At 50.6% G+C, this 22,859-nt stretch overlaps 9 protein-coding genes across 9 annotated transcripts; 4 read left to right on the top strand and 5 right to left on the bottom strand.

Moving 5' to 3' along the window:
* Nucleotides 1–693: 693 nt before the first annotated feature.
* On the bottom strand, nucleotides 694–2,704 carry BJY04DRAFT_101665 (putative arginine transporter). Its single transcript, XM_073707937.1, has 2 exons — nucleotides 2,367–2,704; nucleotides 694–2,313 (listed from the first exon to the last, which is right to left on the bottom strand). Exons 1-2 carry the CDS (start codon nucleotides 2,584–2,586, stop codon nucleotides 830–832), a joined length of 1,704 nt encoding a protein of 567 aa, XP_073576175.1. The 5' UTR covers nucleotides 2,587–2,704; the 3' UTR covers nucleotides 694–829.
* Nucleotides 2,705–4,396: 1,692 nt separating this feature from the next.
* BJY04DRAFT_213886 (MARVEL domain-containing protein) lies at nucleotides 4,397–4,983 on the bottom strand (the record flags this gene model as incomplete). Its single annotated transcript, XM_073715055.1, has 3 exons — nucleotides 4,397–4,493; nucleotides 4,556–4,844; nucleotides 4,896–4,983. 3 exons carry the CDS (start codon nucleotides 4,981–4,983, stop codon nucleotides 4,397–4,399), a joined length of 474 nt encoding a protein of 157 aa, XP_073576174.1.
* A 1,504-nt stretch (nucleotides 4,984–6,487) lies between these two features.
* On the top strand, nucleotides 6,488–8,277 carry BJY04DRAFT_101546 (O-acetylhomoserine aminocarboxypropyltransferase/cysteine synthase family protein). Its single transcript, XM_073707936.1, has 6 exons — nucleotides 6,488–6,605; nucleotides 6,668–6,722; nucleotides 6,780–6,863; nucleotides 6,919–7,282; nucleotides 7,344–7,908; nucleotides 7,973–8,277. The coding sequence occupies exons 1-6, from the start codon at nucleotides 6,556–6,558 to the stop codon at nucleotides 8,166–8,168; spliced, it is 1,314 nt and encodes a 437-aa protein (XP_073576173.1). The 5' UTR covers nucleotides 6,488–6,555; the 3' UTR covers nucleotides 8,169–8,277.
* BJY04DRAFT_101250 (uncharacterized protein) lies at nucleotides 7,973–9,063 on the bottom strand. The gene has a single exon (XM_073707934.1). The coding sequence runs from the start codon at nucleotides 8,959–8,961 to the stop codon at nucleotides 8,386–8,388; it is 576 nt and encodes a 191-aa protein (XP_073576172.1). The 5' UTR covers nucleotides 8,962–9,063; the 3' UTR covers nucleotides 7,973–8,385.
* BJY04DRAFT_101452 (Nrd1 complex RNA-binding subunit) lies at nucleotides 8,919–12,134 on the bottom strand. Its single transcript, XM_073707935.1, has 8 exons — nucleotides 11,626–12,134; nucleotides 11,311–11,556; nucleotides 10,974–11,076; nucleotides 9,860–10,873; nucleotides 9,771–9,804; nucleotides 9,546–9,714; nucleotides 9,291–9,495; nucleotides 8,919–9,235 (listed from the first exon to the last, which is right to left on the bottom strand). Exons 1-8 carry the CDS (start codon nucleotides 11,743–11,745, stop codon nucleotides 8,979–8,981), a joined length of 2,148 nt encoding a protein of 715 aa, XP_073576171.1. The 5' UTR covers nucleotides 11,746–12,134; the 3' UTR covers nucleotides 8,919–8,978.
* A 798-nt stretch (nucleotides 12,135–12,932) lies between these two features.
* Nucleotides 12,933–15,216, top strand: cit1 (citrate (Si)-synthase CIT1). Its single transcript, XM_073707933.1, has 8 exons — nucleotides 12,933–13,384; nucleotides 13,455–13,519; nucleotides 13,590–13,674; nucleotides 13,734–13,781; nucleotides 13,834–13,894; nucleotides 13,957–14,512; nucleotides 14,583–14,883; nucleotides 14,932–15,216. Exons 1-8 carry the CDS (start codon nucleotides 13,265–13,267, stop codon nucleotides 15,118–15,120), a joined length of 1,425 nt encoding a protein of 474 aa, XP_073576170.1. The 5' UTR covers nucleotides 12,933–13,264; the 3' UTR covers nucleotides 15,121–15,216.
* A 475-nt stretch (nucleotides 15,217–15,691) lies between these two features.
* Nucleotides 15,692–17,813, top strand: BJY04DRAFT_101125 (putative mitochondrial DNA replication protein (Yhm2)). The gene is made up of 6 exons (XM_073707931.1): nucleotides 15,692–16,154; nucleotides 16,217–16,241; nucleotides 16,298–16,316; nucleotides 16,378–16,474; nucleotides 16,566–17,238; nucleotides 17,366–17,813. The coding sequence occupies exons 1-6, from the start codon at nucleotides 16,079–16,081 to the stop codon at nucleotides 17,418–17,420; spliced, it is 945 nt and encodes a 314-aa protein (XP_073576169.1). The 5' UTR covers nucleotides 15,692–16,078; the 3' UTR covers nucleotides 17,421–17,813.
* A 1-nt stretch (nucleotide 17,814) lies between these two features.
* On the bottom strand, nucleotides 17,815–19,850 carry BJY04DRAFT_101190 (ubiquinol--cytochrome-c reductase subunit 2). Its single transcript, XM_073707932.1, has 4 exons — nucleotides 19,458–19,850; nucleotides 19,184–19,358; nucleotides 18,248–19,107; nucleotides 17,815–18,182 (listed from the first exon to the last, which is right to left on the bottom strand). The coding sequence occupies exons 1-4, from the start codon at nucleotides 19,701–19,703 to the stop codon at nucleotides 18,087–18,089; spliced, it is 1,377 nt and encodes a 458-aa protein (XP_073576168.1). The 5' UTR covers nucleotides 19,704–19,850; the 3' UTR covers nucleotides 17,815–18,086.
* Nucleotides 19,851–19,892: 42 nt separating this feature from the next.
* On the top strand, nucleotides 19,893–22,639 carry BJY04DRAFT_101112 (putative DNA directed RNA polymerase III subunit Rpc82). Its single transcript, XM_073707930.1, has 4 exons — nucleotides 19,893–20,171; nucleotides 20,237–20,293; nucleotides 20,375–21,172; nucleotides 21,230–22,639. The coding sequence occupies exons 1-4, from the start codon at nucleotides 20,160–20,162 to the stop codon at nucleotides 22,253–22,255; spliced, it is 1,893 nt and encodes a 630-aa protein (XP_073576167.1). The 5' UTR covers nucleotides 19,893–20,159; the 3' UTR covers nucleotides 22,256–22,639.
* Nucleotides 22,640–22,859: the final 220 nt, after the last annotated feature.

Raw genomic sequence — 22,859 nt, 5'->3', positions numbered from 1 at the left:
GCAGCTTGGAAACGGGATCCCCGAAATTTAGGAGGATGAACGCGAGTGGCCGAGAAGGTCAGACTGTTACCCCACACCCTACACCTTTACGGTAAGAGCCTCGGTACTTTCTCAGTTTCAACAGGTCTGCGCGTTTCGACATCGAATTGGGAATAAACACGCCAGGGGCACAGGATGCTGTAGAACCGAGGCCGGACAAGTTACACGGCCTTTTCGAGGACCTACGTTAGTTATCTACCGCTTAGGCCTGGAAACATTGCAGGCAGGCATTTGTGGTGTCTGGTGATCACACACACTCACATGTACCTATATAATCTATTCAGCTTGCATCCACTAACTACCGAACTAAAAACTGAGGTTGGACTTTGGCCAAGGATCGAATCGGATCCGTAGCTGGAGTTAAACTCAGCTGTCATGTGAAGTCGTCATCTTGTAAAGTTGTAATTCTGATGCAGCCAGTCAAAAGGTTCTTGGCTGGTGCATCATTAACATGCCTCATTTGTTGGTCGCCACCGACCACGCATGAGGCCTCTCCGAGTATATAGTAGTACTATTAGTCCTTGGCCTGGGAAGTATCTACCTCTTCCGAATTCACCGTCGGCTTATACAATTCGATCCGAGAGGGTATTATACTAATTGATGAAACATATTAATTCATTCACCCAACTCCATGCGATGCAAACATCAGATATAGAAAACGCATAATGTACAATCGGAGATCGGGGGCCAAATTAGTTACACGCGAAAGCCTCAACCCTCTTCCATGCGCCGTGGCTCTAAATATATATAGTGGAAAACCAAACCGCCACTTTCAATGACACATGCCAAGCTAAGTAAAAAGCGACTTGTATGCCCGTTTATACCACTTCTTATCGGAGGTTGTAGTCTCCCAATACTCGTTTTCCAAGGCGACTCGCCCAGTGTCGATATCTGCCTCGATAGGTTTGACAAATGCCGGACGGAAGATAATCTTGTGGCCCAAGTAGAGCACCACGAAAAGAATTACACTGACATAGGCAACGAAAAAGTCCGTGACGTTGAACGTGGGTATCCAGGCAGTGAATCCTTGGGTTAAGATGATCAAGAGGTTGAAGAAAAGTCCGTACCAGGAGTACCAAGGCTGCCACAGTGCTTTGTAGGGCAAGAGATCGCGAGAGATGTTGCGGGCTTTGAGGGCACGCATAAAGGCCAGATGACACGCGACAATAGAGGCCCATGATATCAGACCAGCCACACTGGAGATGTTCAGGAACCAATTGAAAACGGTGCTGCCAGAGTTGGAAAGATTCAAGAAACCGAGAAGACCAAATGCGGCGGTGAATGCAACACTGTAGTATGGCACTCCGTGCTTCGACGTCTTCTTGAACCACCGTGGAGCGAATCCTTCCTGAGCGAGACCGATAAGAATACGGCTGGCGCTGTAGACGTTGGAGTTGGCGGCGGAAAGCACCACAGTCAACAAGACTGCGTTGATTATATCTGGCAAGATGGAGACGCCCGCACGCCTAGCGGCAATGACGAATGGCGAAGAGTTGGCATCATTTCCACTCGAGTTCAGAATCTGGTCATCGTCGGAGGGCACAAGGATTCCGATGAAGAAGATCGTCAACACGAAGAAGAATAAGATACGGAAGAACGTCTTGCGGATGGCCGAGGGAACCGTCTTGCGCGGATTCTCAGTTTCACCAGCAGCGATACCAACCAACTCTGTTCCCTGGTATGCGAAACCAGCCTGGATCAGGACAGCCCAGAAGCCAACAAACTTGGCAGTGGAGTCAGGAGAAACACCCTCATAGGCGACAAATGGACCGGGGGTTGTCCAATAGTGAAAACCAAGGTAGCCCTCTCGTCCCGCTCCGGCGTTAATGCAGATACCGAAGATCATAAATCCTATGACGGTGAGAACCTTGATACTAGAAAACCAAAACTCCAGCTCGCCGAAGACGCTGACGGGGAGCAAGTTGAACATTGTAATTACAACCCAAAACACGGCAATAAAGATGGCGATGTTGAGGTCCTTGTCCCAGAATTGAATAATCAAACCAGTTGCCGTGAGTTCTAGAGCAAAGGTGATAGCCCATGAGAACCAATAGATCCAACCCATAGCGAATCCCAAGCTGGGGTCGATCAGTCGAGTAGCGTAGGAAGTGAAGGCCCCAGGAATAGGCATATATGTGGCAATCTCCCCCAACGCGGTCATCACAGAGTAAACGATCGTTCCAATAAAAATATAGGCGATCAAAGCACCGACAGGACCCGCCGTGGAAATGGCCGAACCGCTACTGATGAAGAGACCCGTACCGATCGTACCACCTAGGGATTCGTTAGTATGCCCCAAAGGCAATTAGCGATGGTGAGAAGCATACCAATAGCAATCATCTGAAGATGTCTGCTCTTGAGCTTCCGCTTGAGGTCCGGCAGCGGATTTGACTCGCGACCGGCGCCATACTTCTCACAGTCTGCCTCGTCCAGGCCAGGCGATGGGGGCTGCGCGGGAGTGACCTGAACAGCGCCTTCGTCGGCCATCTTCTCCTTTCCTCCCAAAACCGCCGCAGAATCAGTGTTGAGGTTGTGCTCGGATACCATGGCTGGCCGTAGACAATCCAATTGCAGAGCGATTCAGAAGAAGAGGAGGAGGCGTATTCTGGCTTGAAGCTGAACGGATGGAAGATTGAGAAGAAAAGATTGATCCGCGAGAAGAAAATGTCAGGACCGACTCCACCCAGACCAGACTCTGACTCTTGCTTTCGGATGGAAACGATTTGGAAGAGAGGCCCGGCAGAACCCCAGAGCTGCACTTTTAAAGGTGGGCTAGGGCCGTCTCTATCTGACAGTTGTGTGGAGTGAGTTAAAAGATAAAGAGACGTGACAAATTTTCAGCAACAATAAAATTGATAAAAGTATAGAAGTTAGGTAAGGGAAACCAGGCCAGACGAGGGGAAACGGTAGGAATTGCTCGCAATGGTCATATGGTTGCAACGCTATTATTGCGGAGCAGCGCCGGCAATGAACATTTTGACCTCGCCTTCTGGAAAAGTTTTCTCTCATTCTCGGCGGCCGCCGTGTCTAACTGTTCCTGATAAGAAATAGTTGAGTGTGTAGTTAGTCAATCATAGACTCGCAGAGACATTTCGTTTCTGACTCAAGTGGGCCGGGGAGGAATTTTTCTCGTAAGAAAGCGCCACTCGATGGACCCGGAGAGGCAACACCGGGTTCCATCATTATTATTGATTCTGGAATCTTGGTTTTCAAGCGGAGAAGTTCTCCTTGTTGAGTCCATACGGAGTAGAAGCTGGCCAGGCTGCTTCAGTGTACTTGCATATCACGGAGTACTACTAGTAGTACTACTGTACTACACTACTAACTTACCGAGCTAACAGGTCTTTGCAGAAAAGAGCTACCACAGCAATTCTGTCTACCCCAGAAACATTTCCAGAGTAGTATAATCTGTATCCGAGCTCAGTTCCTCTTTCCTCATGCCTCCAACATGGGCATCTACAGAGTAGGTATGTACATAGTAGGTCGGGATGATGTAGCTATCATAGCCTATTTCTCTTATACTTCGAGTACCAAGAACCTTGCGGAAGCCAAGCGAGTCCGCCGAAACGTCTGCAAGATTTTACTGTAAATGTGCACGCTTATTTATGTATAATTCAACGCAACCACCCAACAGCGATTACTGATAATTTAGTCTCTCTTTCTTCAAGACATCTGCAGTTCTGAAGCGAATTAAAAAAAAAAAAATAGCAATCAGAAAGTATGGGGTATCTATAGCAAGCTCCTCGTTCATGAATCCGTGACTCCTGCAGTAGCGGCCGTTGCCAGAATTACCGAAGACGGAAACCGAGAGGGGCGGCTGCAAGTCCGTCACCGGTGGCGGCATGCGACTCCATAGCTTAGCGCATCCGGCACCAAGCCAAGCTTCCAATTCGAGATTCAATTGCGGACTCACATAATATTCGATTATGAAATCTACCAGAACTTACGCTTGCTCGTCCTGCTGCCTGGTTTATATGGTATCGCGATAACCAGAAACCCAGCATTACAACGTATACTCGGAGCAGCAGAGTAACCTGCAGTTTGGCTCAACGGAACGTTATAAAACATGGTTAACGTATATTTGCCTTGAGCTGATGATAGTTCAAAGTCATATAACATGGGAGGGGTATTAGGCTCAGGCAAGAACAAATGCAGGGTATCCAAGAGCTCCATATAGGAGCTATCAAAAGAGCAATGGTAAAACATCAGGCATCCAAAGGGTGTGGAGAGGTAGTACATGTGCTACTCTCCATAGCGTTTGCTGGGGGGTTAGATGGCTATAGAAATACTGGCGCTGAACAAGGAACAAAAAACAATTTAGCGCCTACTCCGGGTAGCTCATCTCCGTGCAAATTACTCAAGGCACAGAGGCAGTTGGCGGTTGAGGACCAGGAGAAGGGTCCCTTCGAAGAGCGGCTAAAGTATTCAGGACGGTTGTGGCGACGAAAAGAGCCCTAGAAGTCAACATAGATCAGTCGCTGGTCGTCGACTAGCCTCTCGGCGCACAGCCACCTACCAGTTGAATGCACCAAATGCCGTGGCCGCCTGCAATTCTTGGCAAAGAGAACTGCGTGAGCACCAACCATCGGGGATCCTGCCAACATCGACAGCTAGAGCAATGAACCCCGCGAACCAGAAAATCGCGGTGATGCCGTCGACTGCTGGCAGTGCCCAACGATGGGCAAGTGAGGGGACGAAGATTGGAGCAAGAATAAAGTAAGGAACGACGATAAAGAGCGTCCAGACACCGTTGAACAACATAAAGTTGACAGTGTCCGGGGCGTAGTTATTGGCTTCGTTTACATCTTCGAGGTGTTAGTGTACGTCTCGGTCATGCGGCGCGCAAACAAACTCACAATGGCCCGTGAGACCAAGAACGATAAGGGCAAAAACGGCTTGAGCGCCACGGATGATGTAAAACAAAGGGAAGTCAAATTTGGCCATCCTGAGGAAATTCGACTACTACAGGAGTTGAAATTAGCAAATGCGCCTTGATAAGAACGAGGGAGACTCGGGTATTAAGGCGCGATATGACGCTACGCGTCTGGAGAGCTTCGATGGACGATGTCATTGCACGTACCAGGCTAAGGTCGGGGATTGTGCGACGCTACCAACTTTGGCCTTGGATTTGAAGCGTGGGTTGTTATCAAGTAGGTAACAGAGAGTGAGGGGGAAGAGGTGTTAGGATATGAGAGGGGTGCTGGAGATAGGAAGGCTTTTCAAACCTGAAGCGGGAGGCGGCTCGAGTTGCAGGGCTGAGCTTCGAATATATAGGTAGGCCGAGTCCTGGTCGGAGCTGAGCTATCGACCACAAGGCATCATGGAAAGAAATCAGAACGAGTAACAATGAGAAGCAGCGTGTAAAGCGGAGCTCGTGAATGAAGCAGCCACAATTCCTAATCCTTTCTAGTCAGTGAAGATCGCGAATGGCTGCAGAGGAATACGGGTGCCTTCACTGCCTTGGTGGCTCGGCGCAAATGAACACGAGGCCAAATGACGGCATGTTATGATTCAACTTTACTTTCAGGGTGTTTGTGTCATGTGCGACAGCCTTGCTTTTGCCTTTCTTTCGGGCTCATTTCTGGCGCCGATGAGCTCAACTCCGTCTCAACCTTGTAGCTGGTGTCATCTTCATTCTTGAGTTTGAGTACTAGATAGTTACTAGTATAAAACATAAAAGGTCTTCGACCATTGAGCGCGGTCGCGCCATTTTTCGACTCCCATCCTTTAGGCAGCTTCAAAGTTCAGCCCTCTGGACTCTAGTCCTGTTATTTATAGCTGGAGTTAGTGCTGAGGAAGTGGGCAACATTAGGCGCTGCTTGATGCCACCAGTGACCAGTCTAGTACCCAGTACCTTGGTCGCGACCTGTTTGTGTGGAGTAGGTACTCTTGCAATTCAGGGAGGGGGCCTAAAAGCGGCTGATATTAATATAATCATTATTATGCAGGATGCCCAGTACTCACCACAATATATATATTAGAGCTGGCCAGTCCACTGTCCAGGACCCTGGAGAGGCTCTGCGAGAACCAAAAGCTCCACGACTCCACTGTTCTTTTAGCTGCTGATGAGCAGCACAACATGAACTGCACAGCTCCTGCTTATGCTGTGGGAATTTTCGCACACGCTTGGCTCGCTGTGCTCATAGACTGACTCTAAGGCCTGAGCCTCTCTGAGGCAGTGGTAGCAACTAATCAACTATGCTAATTACGAAAGTACATCCTTCTATCCACACTTTAATATCTTGCGCTTTCGCACTGTACGCCTGACTTGAGGCTGGACGTTGCCCACTCTCACATAAAATCCAATTTATCATGCAATTATGAAACCAAAATTCCCTTTACTTTTTCTCGTGCGAGTCGAATTGGCTAAGGCGCAATCACGCCATTGGAGAGGTGCTGGTGCTCTTCCCCCCCCCCGCATATATCTACCCCTCCATCGCTCTTTGCTGAATCCAAGAAATAGTGCAAAGGTCAAAGATCTCCGATAAGATAATCTGAAAGAAAGATCTTCTCATCATGTCCGACTCTGCACCGCATCGTTTTGAGACTCTTCAGCTTCATGCGGGGTAAGTATTCTTTCAAGTTTCCAGGGCTGTTCTCCATCGGATCCATACTAACCATTCCAAAGTCAGACACCTGACCCTGCAACAAACGCACGTGCTGTCCCCATTTACGCAACAACAGTATGCTTGCCGTTCTAGTTATCCTCACCAAAATGCTTACTGACTAGTTGCGCGAAGTCCTATACCTTCAATGACTCGGCCCATGGCGCAAGGCTCTTTGGCCTCAAGGAGTTCGGCAATATCTACAGCCGAATCATGAATGTAAGTCGGGTTCGGTTCCAAAAGCACAAGTGCTCACCATGAAAACTATCATTAGCCCACGGTTGATGTCTTCGAGAAGCGAATCGCAGCCCTCGAAGGTGGCGTCGCTGCAGTTGCCACGGCTTCGGGAAGTGCAGCGCAGTTCCTGGCGATAGCTGCTCTAGCACACTCAGGGGACAATATCGTTTCAACGAGTAACCTCTATGGTGGTACCTACAATCAGTTCAAGGTCGCCTTCCCGCGCTTGGGAATCACCACCAAGTTTGTACAAGGAGACAAAGCCGAGGACCTTGCGGCTGCCATTGACGACCGTACCAAGGCTGTCTTTGTTGAAACCATTGGAAACCCTCGCTACAATGTGCCCGATTTCGCAGCCATTGCAAAGGCCGTTCATGAAAAAGGTGTTCCCCTCGTGGTAAGTCCCATATGCCAGTGTCTCCGACGGCGACTACAGTCCGCTTACATAAATTATATAGGTAGACAACACCTTCGGTGCTGGCGGTTACTTCGCACGGCCCATCGAGAATGGTGCTGATATTGTTGTCCACAGTGCAACAAAGTGGATTGGTGGACATGGTACAACCATTGCAGGTGTCATCGTCGACAGCGGAAAGTTTGACTGGGGCAAGCATGCAGAACGATTCCCCCAGTTCACACAGCCCTCAGAGGGTTACCATGGTCTGAACTTTTGGGAGACTTTCGGTCCTATTTCCTTTGCCATCCGGGCCCGTGTTGAGCTCCTCCGTGATATCGGAGCCGCTCTCAACCCCTTTGCCGCCCAGCAGCTCCTCCTTGGTTTGGAAACTCTGAGCCTGCGCGCTGAGCGCCACGCCAACAATGCCATTACCCTTGCCAAGTGGTTGAAGGAGAACGAGTATGTCAACTGGGTGTCATATCCCGGTCTCGAAGAACACCCGAGCCACGAAACAGCCAAAAAGTATCTCAAGCGCGGCTTTGGTGGGGTTCTCTCCTTTGGTGTGAAGGGCGATGCAACCGTTGGCAGCAAAGTGGTCGACAACTTCAAACTCATTTCCAACCTCGCAAAGTAAGCTCGACTCTAACTTCACGGCTTTGATGAAATGAGGCATAGATAACTAACCCAAGTACAGCGTCGGTGACTCCAAAACACTTGCGATCCACCCTTGGAGCACGACTCACGAGCAGCTAACCGAGCAGGAACGTCTGGACTCCGGTGTTACCGAGGACGGCATCCGTATCTCTGTCGGCACTGAGCACATTGACGACATCATTGCTGACTTCCAACAATCCTTCGACACTACCTTCAAAACCGTTCGAAGTGCGTAGTGTTTTGGAGTATTGGACAAGAAGTGTGAACACTTCTGTACATAGCTACAAGTTTCATGCCCAATTGCACCGAAATTACGAAAGGAAGTTCTGACGGAAAACAATTGTTTCAATTTTCTGAGTAGACTAGGTAGGATGTCCTTCGCGACGTTGCACAGATCTCCCTCACGTACTACAGTAAAGGAAGAAATCAACTCATTCCAACGAAGGATTGATATCAAGCATTCAACGAGAACATCGGGGGAAACATAATTAAGCTAAAGCTGAACAAGAGCAACAAAAAAGACCAGACCGTCACGTGGAATGGGAGCGAGTCTCCCACTTTTGAAACCCTGAAGAAAATTTGATAGGATTTGAAATGAAGACATGACCTGAAAAACGCATGGAAAAGAGACAAGAAAAATGATGTTTGTGAATCATCCGATGACGCAAAACCCGCCATATCGACCCGATTTGCCCTGCTAAAGAGATGCAAGCCCCTTTTGGAAAAACAAAAACAAAAACAAAAAACGTATGTCTGGAGTAAGAACATTATTAGAAGTGAAAGCGGAAGAACTAGAGAAGGCCATGAAAAACCACCAGCCAGGACATGCCGAGAAAAATTCCCGTAGCCATCAGTTTGTTGTAGATGACTTGCTTGGTTCCGTTCAAAATGAGTCCCGCCCAAACGCCGTATTGACTGGAACCTGATGTTCGTAAAGAGACCAATGTGGAAAAGCGGACAGACAAAGAGGTTAATATCAAGACAAGTATTGGAATCGAAGAATAAGAATTCGACCAAATGAACGAGCATCGCTTTTGAGTGTTGAATCACTGGCCGGGAGGCGGGGGTTGCGCGGCACCACCCTGGGCACCACCCATCATGAAACCAGGAGGAAACATTGGCATGCCAGGGAAGGAGAAGCCGAAACCAGGGACTGGCGGAGGTACACCGACGTTGTTGGCGTTGTTTGGGTCACCCATAGGAGGTCCATCGCGGTCACGGCGGGGAGGGCGGTCATGTTGAACGCGCGTCGAAACGGGGCCGCGCTTGCCTCCAGTGTCGGTTGCAATACGTCTGCTGATGGCTATCAAAAGAGTCAGCCGGAAATGATGGGGTTTGGAATAAAAGCAGTAACAGACCTTTTGACGATACGCCAGCACCGATCTCAATGTCTGGCTCTTCAACGACCATACCGGATTCGATCTGTCTTCCTCCAGTACCACCATACTCTGCAGTAAGCATCCACTTGCGGTCCGCTTCTGTAAGCCTCTCGACTGGGATGACACTAATCCCAGTTTGATAGTCACTGCAGTCACGGGGTCCAAAGCCTACACCCCAGCGAGTCTGTATTTGTTAGCAAACGTTGTTCAATCGAAACATGCAGGGAAGCTTACTCTAAGCTGCATGTCACCGGTCTTGTACGATTCCATTCCCTCACGAGCACTGATGGCATCCTGTCGACTGATCATTTTGATAAAAGCATGGCGTTTGTCGACGTTCACAATGCAGGTCTGGACAATACCAAACTTGGAGAAGAGAGAACGTAGATGGGCTTCGGATGACCTGGAGATAAAGAATTAGAGAAACTTCCAAGCGCCATCATACATCAGAGTACTCACGTTACACCACCCACAAACAAGGTACGGCTCAGGACTATACAAGAAGATATTAGTATACAAACGCTGGGAGCAGGGATACAAAGACGAACCTTTGATGTTGCCTTGTCCGATTGAATAGTCCCACTCGATAAACTTGGGGCCAGGTGGGGGAAGTGTCGGGTCCTTATGCTGGGGAGAGGGAGACCGCCGTCTGCGACCAGGAGGGCTACGCTGGCGATAGTCATTGCCTCGCCTGCCCCGCGGATCCGCACCCCTGCGGCCAGGAGAATCGCCATGATACTCGCCATAGACGGGACTATCACGCCGGCGCGGAGGGGAAGCCTCACGACGTCTGTCCCACCCGGGGGATCGAGAACGACGACGATATCCGCCTTGGGGAGATCGCATGTAATCATGATCCCGCTCGCGGTCCCCAAAGTCACGTGATTGCGACTCAGGACGACCTCCCCATGCATTGGCAGCTTGCCCCGCAAGATTGAACCCTGGGATTTGGTTGGGATTCATATTGGGCATTGTGGGATTAGGCATGCTAAGAATTTGAAGGGCTGTGCCCCATTGGTCCTGCGGAATGCCCTGCTGGGCTAGCAGCTGCAGAAGCTGAAGCTGTTGCTGTAAACCATCGGGCGTCATGCCGGGTGGCTGTGCAGGGGTTGCAGTAGCCTGCGGAAGAAGCGCAGCAAGAGGATTTTGAGCAGCAGTCAACGGATTCGGCGTGTGGCTCTGACTTTGCGGTTGGACTAAGGCTGGATTCTGGGCCAGGTTACCTCCAAGAGCAGCGAAGGGCGCCGCCATGGCTGCGTATGGATTTACGCCAGCTTGTCCGGCCTGCGGTTGCGAAGCCTGGTCTACGGATGATGACACAGGTTGCGGGAGTGTGGCCTGCTGGCTTAATGCACTAAGAGGATTGACGGGAGCGGCTGCTGCTGGAGCTGCCGGCGCAGCAGTGTTCTGTTTAGCCATATCCGCTAAAGCTTTCAGGATACTTGAGGTGTCAGGCGCTTGCGCTGGGGTAGTCGAAGCTACACCATTAGCCGGCGGTTGAGCACCCGCAAGAGACATGAAGTTTGGAGCTGGTGAACCGTCTGGAGTGGTTGATTCAACATCTAAAGTCATCAAAGTTAGTTACTAGCCAGTCATCCTACCTCCTCCCGAGCCGTTCAATAAGGCCCACAGAGGTGCTAGAAGTGATATAAGATCGCTTACTGTTCGTTGCAGGCGCATTTAGTTTTTGTTTGAAAGACGCAAGCATGGGGGGAGGAAAGGTGTATCCACGCTCCCAGATGTCGACCAGCTTTTTGATTTTTTCCTAAAAAGGGAGGATACGTGAGTTAAACTATTCATCACCAAACGACGGCTGAGAATCGCTAAGGGCTGCGGTTTCTATGCAGGTAGGAAGAGTGTCTCGCGGGGTATACGAAAAACAAGTCTTAAAAAAGTCGGTGGCGCGAGTTGTAGATCATCGCATCTTATCGGCCTTATGTATATGCCCGCAGGTCCTGTGGAAGTGGAATAAATTTGCATGTATGCATCTAGAGCGTACCTTTTGATCTTCTGGCGCATTGTTTATGATATCCGTCATCAAGACAGGGAGCAACTCGGTCACTCTGTTAACACCAGCGGCAAAGGTTCCATCAGGAGCAACGCTCCCTGAAGGTTGCCCTGCTTTGCGTGCTGCATCTACCCATTGTCGAGTTACTGAGTCTACGACATAGAGTACGCCCAACTTGTGTGTGCCCGGTGCTTTCTTGAAATGTGTGTAAATTTTCTGGATCAAGACCGATTCGTTCTGTGGAAAGAACTCGAATATTAGTCTCCCATTGCGGTCAAAAAAAGGGGGGGGATATGAGAACAGTACCTGAACATTGGCCGTGCAGAGCGATGTGATACTGTTAATCTTAGAGCCCGAAACACCTGGAGCCTTGAGAGCCAGCATAGACTGGAGGTAGTTGTCCAGTTCTGCTACTGCGGACGACATGGCTGATCGTGTCTGTGTATCGCGAGCCAATACGGAAAATGGTGAATTGCTCTATCACGCAAAAATTGGAGTCGCAAGCGTTTTCAATGAATAGCAGGCTCCCGACGAGTCGGTTCTACTGGGTATTCCAGCGAAAGAGAACACAATATTGAATGCTTAGATAGAGAACAGAGAGTAACTCCGTTTCGATTCGCCTCAGCCTAGGTGATGAGGGTGATTGTCTAAGCTGACTTCTGGTCGCGTCACTACGGCCAAGGGGGGCCTTTGGCCTACAGCTGAACACAGCGATCGTGTCTAGGACCTTTCAACTCGTCAAAAGTACGTGTACAGAGTACGACCTAAACCGAGAATGTGCGAAAGTGAATAAAAAAGAGAAGAGAAAGTGATAATTTACAACCACCAAAAGTCACAGAGTGCGATGGAGGAAGTTGAAGGAATTTAAGTCGAGGTCGTTGTGATGCGGCAGGGGCAAAGGATCAAAGGCTCAAAGAGTCAAAGGCGACCCTGAAAGAGAGAAGTTTCGGTTTGACTGGCAGACCAAGTCATGTGAGCGGGAAAAAAATCGAGGCATGCGCTAGGCCTAAAATGCTTGCTCTCTCTGGTCATGTGATATAACATGATCTTGATTCACCTGACTCTTGAAGTTCTCGTGTATCTAGGTAAGCCGGTGAGCCGAATGGGGCGGATGACGGGATCAGGAATTTGGAGAACACGACTCCAGATTATTGCGCAACTTCAAGTCCTAGGTAGAGTTTCAGCCAAAGGGTGCCCTCGCATATCTACGCAAGATGCCGCGAAGATATAATAATTGGACTGATGTTATTCTTGTTCCTCTGCCAACTCAAGTACCATGTTGGCTGGAGAGTCGAAGCAGCGGCTTGAGACTTGCCGAGGAAGGGATCAAGTAGGTACGAAAAGACGCTACTTGCCGACGTCATTAACCATGTCCCATGGAAGATAGCTGCGAAGACAGGGGACCCCATTGAGTGGTTCATCTCAACACGGGGCCGGACACTATCAAAGCATCCTCCTGGGGAGTGCCGTAAAGTTAACGAAAGCCACGTTTTAAGATATCCTAGATTCTACACAGCAAAGCATACATTTCCAGAACATCCTTTTGTCCACCATCGCAACCTGTCAATACTCCGGACAGCGATGACGGAAGCTGACGGGTAAAGATGAGCACGGCCACGCAGGAGAGGCTCGCCGAGTGCTGTTGTGGGTGGAGACCCAAACTGGACACTCGGGAGACCGGCCCCGTAAAACCACTGTGACCGTTTCATACCGTCCCCGAGCATAGTGCTAGCCCTTTATCTGATCCTTACCATACCGCTCGAGTACCGGCTGCCACTGTTACGGCCAGATGGAAAAATTGAGGATGGGGACCGAAAACAGCTTTCCTCGCTTTCTCCCCGGCTTCTTCTTCTCTTTCTCCCTCCTGCTCACTCTTGTTCTCCTTATACCCCCCCTTCAATCCTCCATTAATCAATCAACTCCACATTCAGTTGTTTGATCAGATATGGCTTCCTCTCTCAGACTCGGTACTTCTGCCCTCCGCTCCAGCGCACTTGCTGGCAAGCCGGTCGTTCAGTCTGCTGCCTTCAATGGTCTGCGCTGCTACTCTACTGGCAAGGCTAAGGTTCGTCTTTGCGATCTATTTTCTACAATTCATTAGGTTTTCTTACCGCTAACTACGTCCTGTAATACAGTCCTTGAAGGAAACCTTCGCCGACAAGCTTCCTGGTGAGCTCGAGAAGGTCAAGAAGCTCCGCAAGTGCGCACTCGCCCCCATGGTCACGGTTCTTTAGCCCCCAATTGCTAACGCCGGTGGTTGAATCTTACAGAGAGCATGGCAGCAAGGTCATTGGCGAGCTCACCCTTGACCAGGCCTACGGTGGTGCCCGCGGCGTTAAGTGCCTCGTTTGGGAGGTAAGAGCTTGGATGAACATGCGAATTTGAGAACGATGGGCTAACTGAGGCTTGCATAGGGTTCCGTCCTAGACTCTGAGGAGGGTATCCGCTTCCGTGGCCTTACCGTGAGGACAACATGCCTTTTGCCATTTGAAAGCCTCTAACGTACCTCTGTAGATCCCTGAGTGCCAGAAGCTTCTCCCTAAGGCCCCTGGTGGTGAGGAGCCACTTCCTGAAGGTAAGAAATTTCCGACGCAGAATTCAAGCGCCAGCAAAGAACACCACTCACCAGATAATCAGGTCTCTTCTGGCTCCTCCTGACCGGTGAGGTCCCCTCTGAGCAGCAGGTTCGCGACCTGTCTGCCGAGTGGGCTGCCCGCTCCGACCTCCCCAAGTTCATTGAGGAGCTCATCGACCGCTGCCCTAGCACCCTCCACCCCATGGCTCAGTTCTCTCTCGCCGTCACTGCTCTCGAGCACGAATCTGCCTTCGCTAAGGCCTACGCTAAGGGCATCAACAAGAAGGAGTACTGGCACTACACTTTCGAGGACTCCATGGACCTCATCGCTAAGCTTCCCACTATTGCTGCCAAGATCTATCGCAATGTCTTCAAGGACGGCAAGGTCGCTCCTATCCAGAAGGACAAGGATTACTCCTACAACTTGGCCAACCAGCTTGGCTTCGGCGACAACAAGGACTTCGTTGAGCTGATGCGTCTGTACCTAACCATCCATTCCGACCACGAGGGTGGCAACGTCAGCGCTCATACTACCCACCTTGTTGGTAGTGCTCTGAGCTCCCCTATGCTCTCTCTCGCTGCTGGACTTAACGGTCTAGCTGGCCCCCTCCACGGACTGTAAGATTACACCCTCAAACACGACCCCAATATCCGAAAAGCCTGGAAGCTAACGATTAAATAACCGCAGGGCTAACCAAGAAGTCCTCAACTGGATCGTCGAGATGAAGAAGGCCATCGGTAACGATCTCAGCGACCAGGCCATCAAAGACTACCTCTGGTCCACACTTAACTCTGGTCGCGTTGTTCCTGGCTACGGTCACGCCGTCCTTCGCAAGACTGATCCCCGCTACATGTCGCAGCGTGAATTCGCTCTCCGCAAGCTGCCCGATGACCCTCTCTTCAAGCTCGTCAGCCAGGTCTACAAGATCGCCCCTGGTGTCCTGACTGAGCACGGCAAGACCAAGAACCCCTACCCCAACGTGGATGCTGTAAGTTTTCCGCTTTGCTCGCTCAATTCAAGATACTAATCCTCGCAGCACTCCGGTGTTCTCCTTCAGTACTACGGTCTGACCGAGGCTAACTACTACACCGTCCTCTTTGGTGTCTCCCGTGCTCTCGGTGTTCTACCCCAGCTGATCATCGACCGTGCTCTCGGTGCTCCTATCGAGCGCCCCAAGAGTTTCAGCACCGAGGCTTACGCCAAGCTTGTTGGTGCTAAGCTGTAAATTCCTTGAACGAAGCGAAGACTTTTGGTGGAAAATATACCTAACGATTAACAAACAGCCATTATTTGTATTATTTAGTTAACGTCTTGTGCTAGACTGGGACGCATCAAGTGTTGGGTTTAGTTCGATTAATGTATGATAGAACTTGTTCGAGCAGGCCTTGTAACAACACTTCAATTCCTTGTCATTGATTATCCATACTCAGGGCCGGACCTTGGCGTAGCTGTGCCGGATGTCAGCGCGAGCGGGTTGGCTAAACTCTTCTGAACTGTATAACTCCAACTACTAGGCTCGGATACCGAACAGCGAGGTATTGTTATCATATTTGTCGGTAGAATTACAGCCCGAATTCTTTTGTAGGTATCTAGTTGCCGTTGGAACAACCTAGGCTCAACGGAATCTCTGTTGGGGCACCCGATTTCCTCCGCCTTCCCAACTGATGGGCCGAGGAAGGTAATTCCATACACCGCCCGTCCTTATCTGGATTAGCGGAGATCGGCCCGCAAGCTCTCTCAAACAACGATGATTGGCTCAGAACGGAGAGGTTCCAGCGCCCCCAGGCGGGAGCAGTCCGAGATCAGTAGCAGCCTCAGGCAAGTCCGGAGTGTTGTCGTCCCAACTGCAGGTCGAGTGACAGGAGCTACCGTGTACTTACAATCCTCACTAGGACCAAAAGTCAGCCAGCTGAATTTCTTGTCCCACCCTTCTATTATTTCTTCTACTGTCGACCTTTCTCTTTCCTTCCTCTTCCTCTCAAGTCTCACTCAACCCTTGTCGTCCCCTATCTTAGTCACCCTGTCTTGTACGCCGGTCAAAACACTCCTGCACTCTATCGCGCTTCGACTGAACCTCCCAAGTTCCAGTCATTTTCAACTCTCGTCTTTCTGTGATCCATTAAGCGACGAAGCCCCCCTAAATCCCTTGGTCAGGGCCCCTTTCAGTGCTTTCCAAATCAGAGATGTCTACCGCTGCCGAAGAGTTGGGCTCCGTCCCCAAGCTCGAGAAGAAACCCGTCAAGTTTAGCAACTTGCTGTGTATGTATCACTTTGGTCCACCAGTATCTGCTAAGCGCTAGTTACTAACTGATATGCTACAGTGGGCGCAGGGTTGAACATGTTTGAGTAAGTTCTCAAACTACTGTGAATCTCCAAGGATCAATTGCTAATGTCGCAACCAGAGTCACTACTTTGGGACAGGTACATTATCTCCTGGAAGTCGAGCGAAAGGCGAATTATCTTACTGACACTACATCAATAGCCACTGGAAGTGATCAAGACAACCATGGCTGCAAACCGGGGCGATAGCTTCGCTGGTGCTATGGGTCGGATATGGGGTCGTGGCGGGATCCTCGGTTGTAAGTGAACCCGCACCTGCACCCGCTCCCGTATATCCCGCGGCTATGGGGTAGTTAAACTCATGGGAGCTAACGCATGATTGTCGCATAGACTATCAAGGTCTCATTCCGTGGGCCTGGATTGAGGCCTCTACGAAAGGCGCTGTCCTTCTGTTCGTCGCGTCGGAAGCAGAATTCCGTGCCAAGGTGCTCGGCGCACCCGACTTCCTTGCTGGTATCTCCGGAGGTATGGCCGGTGGTGTCGCCCAGGCCTATGCGACGATGGGCTTCTGTACCTGCATGAAGACGGTCGAAATCACACAACACAAGTTGGCCGCTCAGGGTGTCAAGCCCCCTAGCACTTTCGCCACGTTTATGGACATTTACCGCAAGGAAGGCATTCGTGGTATTAACCGTGGTGTGAATGCTGTTGCTATCCGTCAAACCACCAACTGGGGTTCCCGTTTCGGTTTCTCCCGCTTGGCCGAGCAGACTATCCGCAACATCACTGGAAAGGATGATAGCCAGAAGCTCACTGCCATTGAGAAGGTTCTTGCATCTAGTATTGGAGGCGGTCTCTCAGCCTGGAACCAGCCAATCGAAGTTATTCGTGTTGAGATGCAGAGCAAGACTCCCGACCCCAACCGCCCCAAGAACCTGACTGTAGGGAAAACTTTCAAGTACATCTACGACAGCAACGGCCTCAAGGGTCTTTACCGTGGAGTGACACCCAGAATCGGCCTGGGTATCTGGCAGACCGTCTGCATGGTAGCTCTTGGTGACATGTAAGTCGCTCTTCCCGCTCTTTCCTATACATTATCACGAGCTTAGACGTTTGACCTGGCCCCCTTCTTCCCCTAACTCCGTGTGATATACCGAGGCTAACCTGTGGGTCTCCGTTGCACCGAATAGGGCCAAAGAAGCAGTCGAAAAACTGACTGGCGATAAAGTCACCGCGAAGCACTAGAGAAGGTTTGAAATACCCTTCTGCTATGCGCAGTTCCTCTTGCGGTCATTGTATCGGCATACCTTCGACCTCAATTGTATATGGACTCGACTGGCTCGAGTATCTTAGCAGATCTGCTCTATGTTTTAATAAGTATACTTCAGAATAGAGAAAAATCCCTAACTCCATCATTATTATACTTGAAGACCAACACATTCTATGCTCTTTTACTACATTTGCGCGTTATACTGAAGGTGGCTGTAGTTCCTCAGTTTCGCCCAATGCTGGGGCCTTGTCACAGACTCCCAGCAACCAGAGGAAGAAAGCATATATAGGTTACTCTGCAACATTAGAGTTTATTATTGGTCTGTTTCAGTCCAAACAGCATGCTTCAGCCTCGACCAAGCCTTACAAGATAAATAGCACATGGAATAAGGATACAGAGCTTCAATTGTATTACAGTCACACAACTACAACCACAACAACTATCACAAAAAATAGTCGCAGATTGTTGCAAAAAAAAAAGAAAACAAACAAGGGGAAAAAGATATCTGCGGGAGATTTATCTAGACATATGAAAGAATCGGCGCTCAGGGGTTTTATGGGTTCTTTTGTCCCGGGACAGTCTAGTATGTATTGTGTACATTGGTTCGGAGAGTCATTGTGGGGTTCGTTGTGTGAGGGTGTTTAGACAGTGAGGCCCAGGTCGGAGGCGTAAGGGAGCTGAGTGAGGTCACCGACAGAGGCGACAGAGGCCTTCCCAGAGAGCAGGGTCTTGGCAATCTGGAGGATTGAATTAGTTAGTGCTTTTTGTCTTTGATGACATGTGGTGACAGGAAAAGACTCACCTCCTTAACTTGTGCTTCGGTGACGCTGTCGACGCTCTGGGCGACTTGGTCGATCTGGTAAGGCTTGCTGCTGTTGATGAGACCGGAGCCCGTGGCTTCGAGACCAGTCTCAAGGGCCTGTGCAGACTCAAGGGCCTGGAACTTGGCAAGGGCGGTGGCCTTCTTGATCTCCTCGGCGGGGATCTCGCCGGCAGCGGCCTTCTTGAGGGCCTCGACAACACTCTTGCTAGCGGAGGCGACCTGCTCGGCCTGGCCGTTCAGGGAGACGGTGAGGAGACCGGAGTCGGAGTAGGCGTAGTTCTTAGTCGAGACACGGACCTTATTGAAGCCCTGAGTGGCCTGGCCGAGGAGCGAGAAACCAGGAGTCCACTTAATGGAAGACTCGCCGCCAAGGAGGGCAGCGAGCACAGAGGCAGCGGGCTTGTAGGCAGAGGTGCCGAAGGCACCGGAGCCAGGGAAAGCAACCACAAGGGCGTTGCCGGCCTTGGTGGAGATGCGCTGCTCACCACCGTAGTAGTTGGTAGCAGTGTTGGACTTGGGCTGGTATTGCCCAGAGCTGCCGGCGTTGGGGACGGCCTTGAAAAGGTCACCAACCCACCTTGAAAGCTCTGAAGAGTCAAGGCCGCTGCCGACAAGGGCAATGTTGGACTTGGCATAAGCGCACTTAGCAAACTCAGCGAGAGCCTCGGCGGAAAGGTACTTCTCGTATGGGACGTGGGCGGAGGGGGTAATGTTCTCGCCTAAACCTTGGTGGAAGGCGACGCCGTGAGCCGCATCAAGGGCAATGGCCTCGGGGTTGTTGGCGATATCAACCTGTCTGAGCTTCAGGAGCTTCGCAACGATTTCATCGAGTTCGTGACCTGTGAGAAATAGCATATATGAGCGTCTTGATTTACGTTTTCAACTTTCAGCGTCTTCTCATCGTGGGAGCCTTACCAGCGAATTTTGTCTGGGAAGCAACTTCAGCCAACAGTTCCACAAAGTAGGGAAGGTCGTTGGCAAGGAACTTGGTCTTGAGAACAATGTTCTCACGGGAATGTGTCGCGGACAAAACACCACCAAGAAGCTCAACTTCCCGAGTGATCCGCAGCGCCGACCGTTTGAGCGTAGACTATCAACCGAGAAGAAAACACACTTTGCGTCAGATACCGTCCAGTAAGATGTAGTAAAGACTCCAGTGGCAGCAATTGCTCGAGATGTGACGACAAACCTGGAAAGCGAAAAGCTCGAGTGCATCGGAGAAGCCAGGGAAAGGCTGGTAGCGGGTACCAGCCTTTGCAACCAAGGCGAGGGTACCAGTGACTCCAGCAGGCTCACGGTTGGCAATCTTCACGCCGGCAGACTCGGAGACATCGTACTGAAGGCCTGGGGTGGCAGCGGAAGCCATGCCCCGGTTGGCAGCGCTCTGGAGCGCACGGGGCGCATTTCGACTGATGGCAGACCGCGACAGCATCATCGCATGTGTGAGAGAACAATTGGGAGGAGAGGAGGGTAGGAAGCCGTCGAAGGCTCAATTGAAGGTGGGTGGTGGGAGAAGGAGGGGGGTGGGAGCGGAGGTAGAGTAGCTCTCTGCTGGCTGGTGGTTTGACGACGTCTGAAAAGCTTCAAGTTGATGCCGGCGTTGTGATTACTCGCTCTTTGATTGGCCAATATTGCGAGAACGGGCGGAATCGGTAATGGGTCATGTGATATCAGGTGACTACAGATTGCACGTGAGTGTGTTCATCACGATAAGAGAAAAAAAGATAGGGCAGCAGCGAAAGGTTGGAGGGAAGCCAACTCTCTGGGTTTTCTAATGTTCATGCTTCATTGAGTTGCGCCTCATCATCTGTTTCCCCCATGATCTTCTCGCGGTGACAACTGTTCTCCTTCTAGAGAATTGACCCTGGAGGATTCTCTAGAAGACTAATTAATGGCTTCCCAAGTATGCGAAATTACTCAAGTTAAATGAGAGCGACTTCACGTGTTTGCTAACCATGCGGCCGACAGTATGCAGCGGAGCTATGTGTGCTCCTGGTCGAAGATAATTTTGGCGAGCTTTTCGGCGTATGTTTAACTTTCGCTTCTAATGACTCAGGTCTTGAATACCAGCAGGTCGGCTGACACTCTAATACCTGGAAACTGCAGCGCATATTCTCGACCTTACATCGATATGAACGTCTCCCTCTTCCGCGCCTCATGGCACTCACTCGTCTTTCCGAGACTCGGTTACGCGCTGCTTTGGTCGCTATGATCCAGCATCATCTGGTGTACCATTTTACCGCCATCGATGAAGGCGTCACATACTACAGCGCCAATATACAAGCCGCATACTACCTCAACCGATCTGGCAAGATCTTGGAGTTTGTCGAAGACCGACTGGGAAAGTATGCCGCCATCGTCATGTCCGCCATCATGTATCTCGGTCACGCTCAAGTGAGCTACCTCGACACTTTACAGGAACTGCGACCCGGCGCCTCGACAGCCAGTGGGGTTCACCAAGGAGAAAATGGTCTAGAAGTCGATAATGGCGTAAACGGAACTAATGGCGAACATGCTCCCGAACTATCAGAACTTCTCCACCCAACCCTCAAAGCACTTGCTGGTCATGGATATATTATTCGTGTGCGGGAAGCGCATCTCCAGAGCCACGCCGATAATGTACTAGATATTGAGCGCCAGATCAGATCGGGAGATTCAGCACAGGGCCTGAAGGGGAAGAAGCTAGAAGAGTATGTGTTGGAGAAGACGGTCGGCATGCTTCAAGAAAGACTCGACGGAGACCTTTCTCGCGGTTTGATCATCAACGGTGTTCCTAGGGGCGTCAAGCGGCGGCACGTCAATGGCAGCTCAGAGGATATCAATAACCAAGAGGCCCGGTTCGACAACGACGGTGGCGATGATGAGGAAGAAAACGAGTGGTTTGATGACGAGATACCTATGGAGGTATTATCTATACTCACAACCTGAGTTTCCAATGGAAGGAACTAATCAGAGCCGCAGTCTTCGTTGACCGTCCGAGTGAACTACGAGAAGCTCGATGTCGCTCTTCGAAATCGACGCTTCCTTGAGCTCGCTGAGCGTGGCGCTCCCTTTGAAACAGCACAGGTATATGCTTACCTACTCCGCCGGATCGAATATCAAACAACCAATTGCCGTGACACTGCCGAGATTCCCCGTGAAGGCGAAGAAGGCGAGCAGTACTCTGTCGCTATCCCTCTCGGTTCTCTCGCCCAAGATATCGACCCCTACCTTGACCTTGCGGGTTCCCTTGGACCGATGGACATCTCCTCCAACAATCGGCTGGGAAAGCGCGCTTTTGACGACGGAGTAAGCGGCGATGGTGGCTATGACGACGATCAGGACCACAACGAAAGCAACGGCGACAGCGCCGCAAGCCGCACCTATGAAATAGACCAACATCTCTCTCTCCTCGCCCAACCCCCCCTGAATCTCACCTCCAAACGCCTGAATAGCGGCATTATCACCTGGACTGTCGAATTCCGGCACCTAGCCCGCAAGCTGCGCCACCTCGAACTAGAGCGCATCGTCGAAGCCCGCTACGGTGACGTCGCCCTCCGCATACTCCGTGTCCTCCAGGCAAAAGGAAAGCTTGACGAGAAGCGCCTTCAAGAAATCAGTCTTCTTCCGTTCAAAGACCTCCGCCAGGTCCTGGCTTCCATGCAGACTGGCGGCTTCGTCGATCTCCAAGAAGTGCCTCGTGACGCACAGCGCCAGCCCTCACGCACAATCTACCTGTGGTTCTACGATCCCGATCGCATCCGCGACAGTATACTACAGGACACGTACAAGTCCATGGCGCGGTGTCTACAACGACTTAGATTCGAGCGTGGCCGACTAAAAGACTTTCTTGAGAAGACAGAACGCAGCGATGTCAAGGGAAATGAAGATAAATATCTTTCCGAGAGCGAGCTTGAGAGGCTGCGCGAGTGGAGATCCAAGGAGTCGATGTTGATTGGCGAGGTCTCACGGTTAGATGATATGGTTGCTGTGATGCGGGATTATTGAGTTGGCATATATAGCTGGCATAGTCAGCACGGAGTAATGAGCGATGCTTTGGAAAAGTTGTCTTATGTATTCTACTAGTCTTACCTGCCTCTGTTGAGGATTGTCGCCAATGCTTCGGCGGCTTATACGAGATGGACGAATCAAATCGAGACCATGTATTTGGCTCGTTACTAACTAACTGACCCCTACGGAAGCCTACGGGGTCGCATCAGTTACTACTGGGGTATTATTTTCCTACCCTAGTGTACAGACCTTCAAGGCTTAAATCTATACTGAAACCCAACGAGAGAGACAGTCCATGTTTGCATTAACTTAGTATTGTGCCCGTTTCCATTATTGCAACAGAGCATACCCATGACATCCGGAGGAAGAGGGCAGATGAGAACAAAGAACATCCTAGAATATAGAATGCAGTGATAGTGAAAACAAGGCAAAAGAAATCATCGACCCCCATCAACACCGATACATAAGCCACAAAGTTCCGCCCATTCGTAGCCGGAGAAAGAAAACAGTAACAAGATAACAAGCAAGAGGGGAATATAATATAAGAAATAAATATGCAGAAAGCCTCCCAGACCTAAAGCAAATCGGAACTCTCGTACTC

This window comes from Aspergillus karnatakaensis, assembly GCF_047715665.1.
Source record: "Aspergillus karnatakaensis strain CBS 102800 unplaced genomic scaffold BJY04scaffold_4, whole genome shotgun sequence".
Lineage (NCBI taxonomy): Eukaryota > Fungi > Ascomycota > Eurotiomycetes > Eurotiales > Aspergillaceae > Aspergillus > Aspergillus karnatakaensis.
This window is presented reverse-complemented; position numbering and strand designations above follow the sequence as displayed.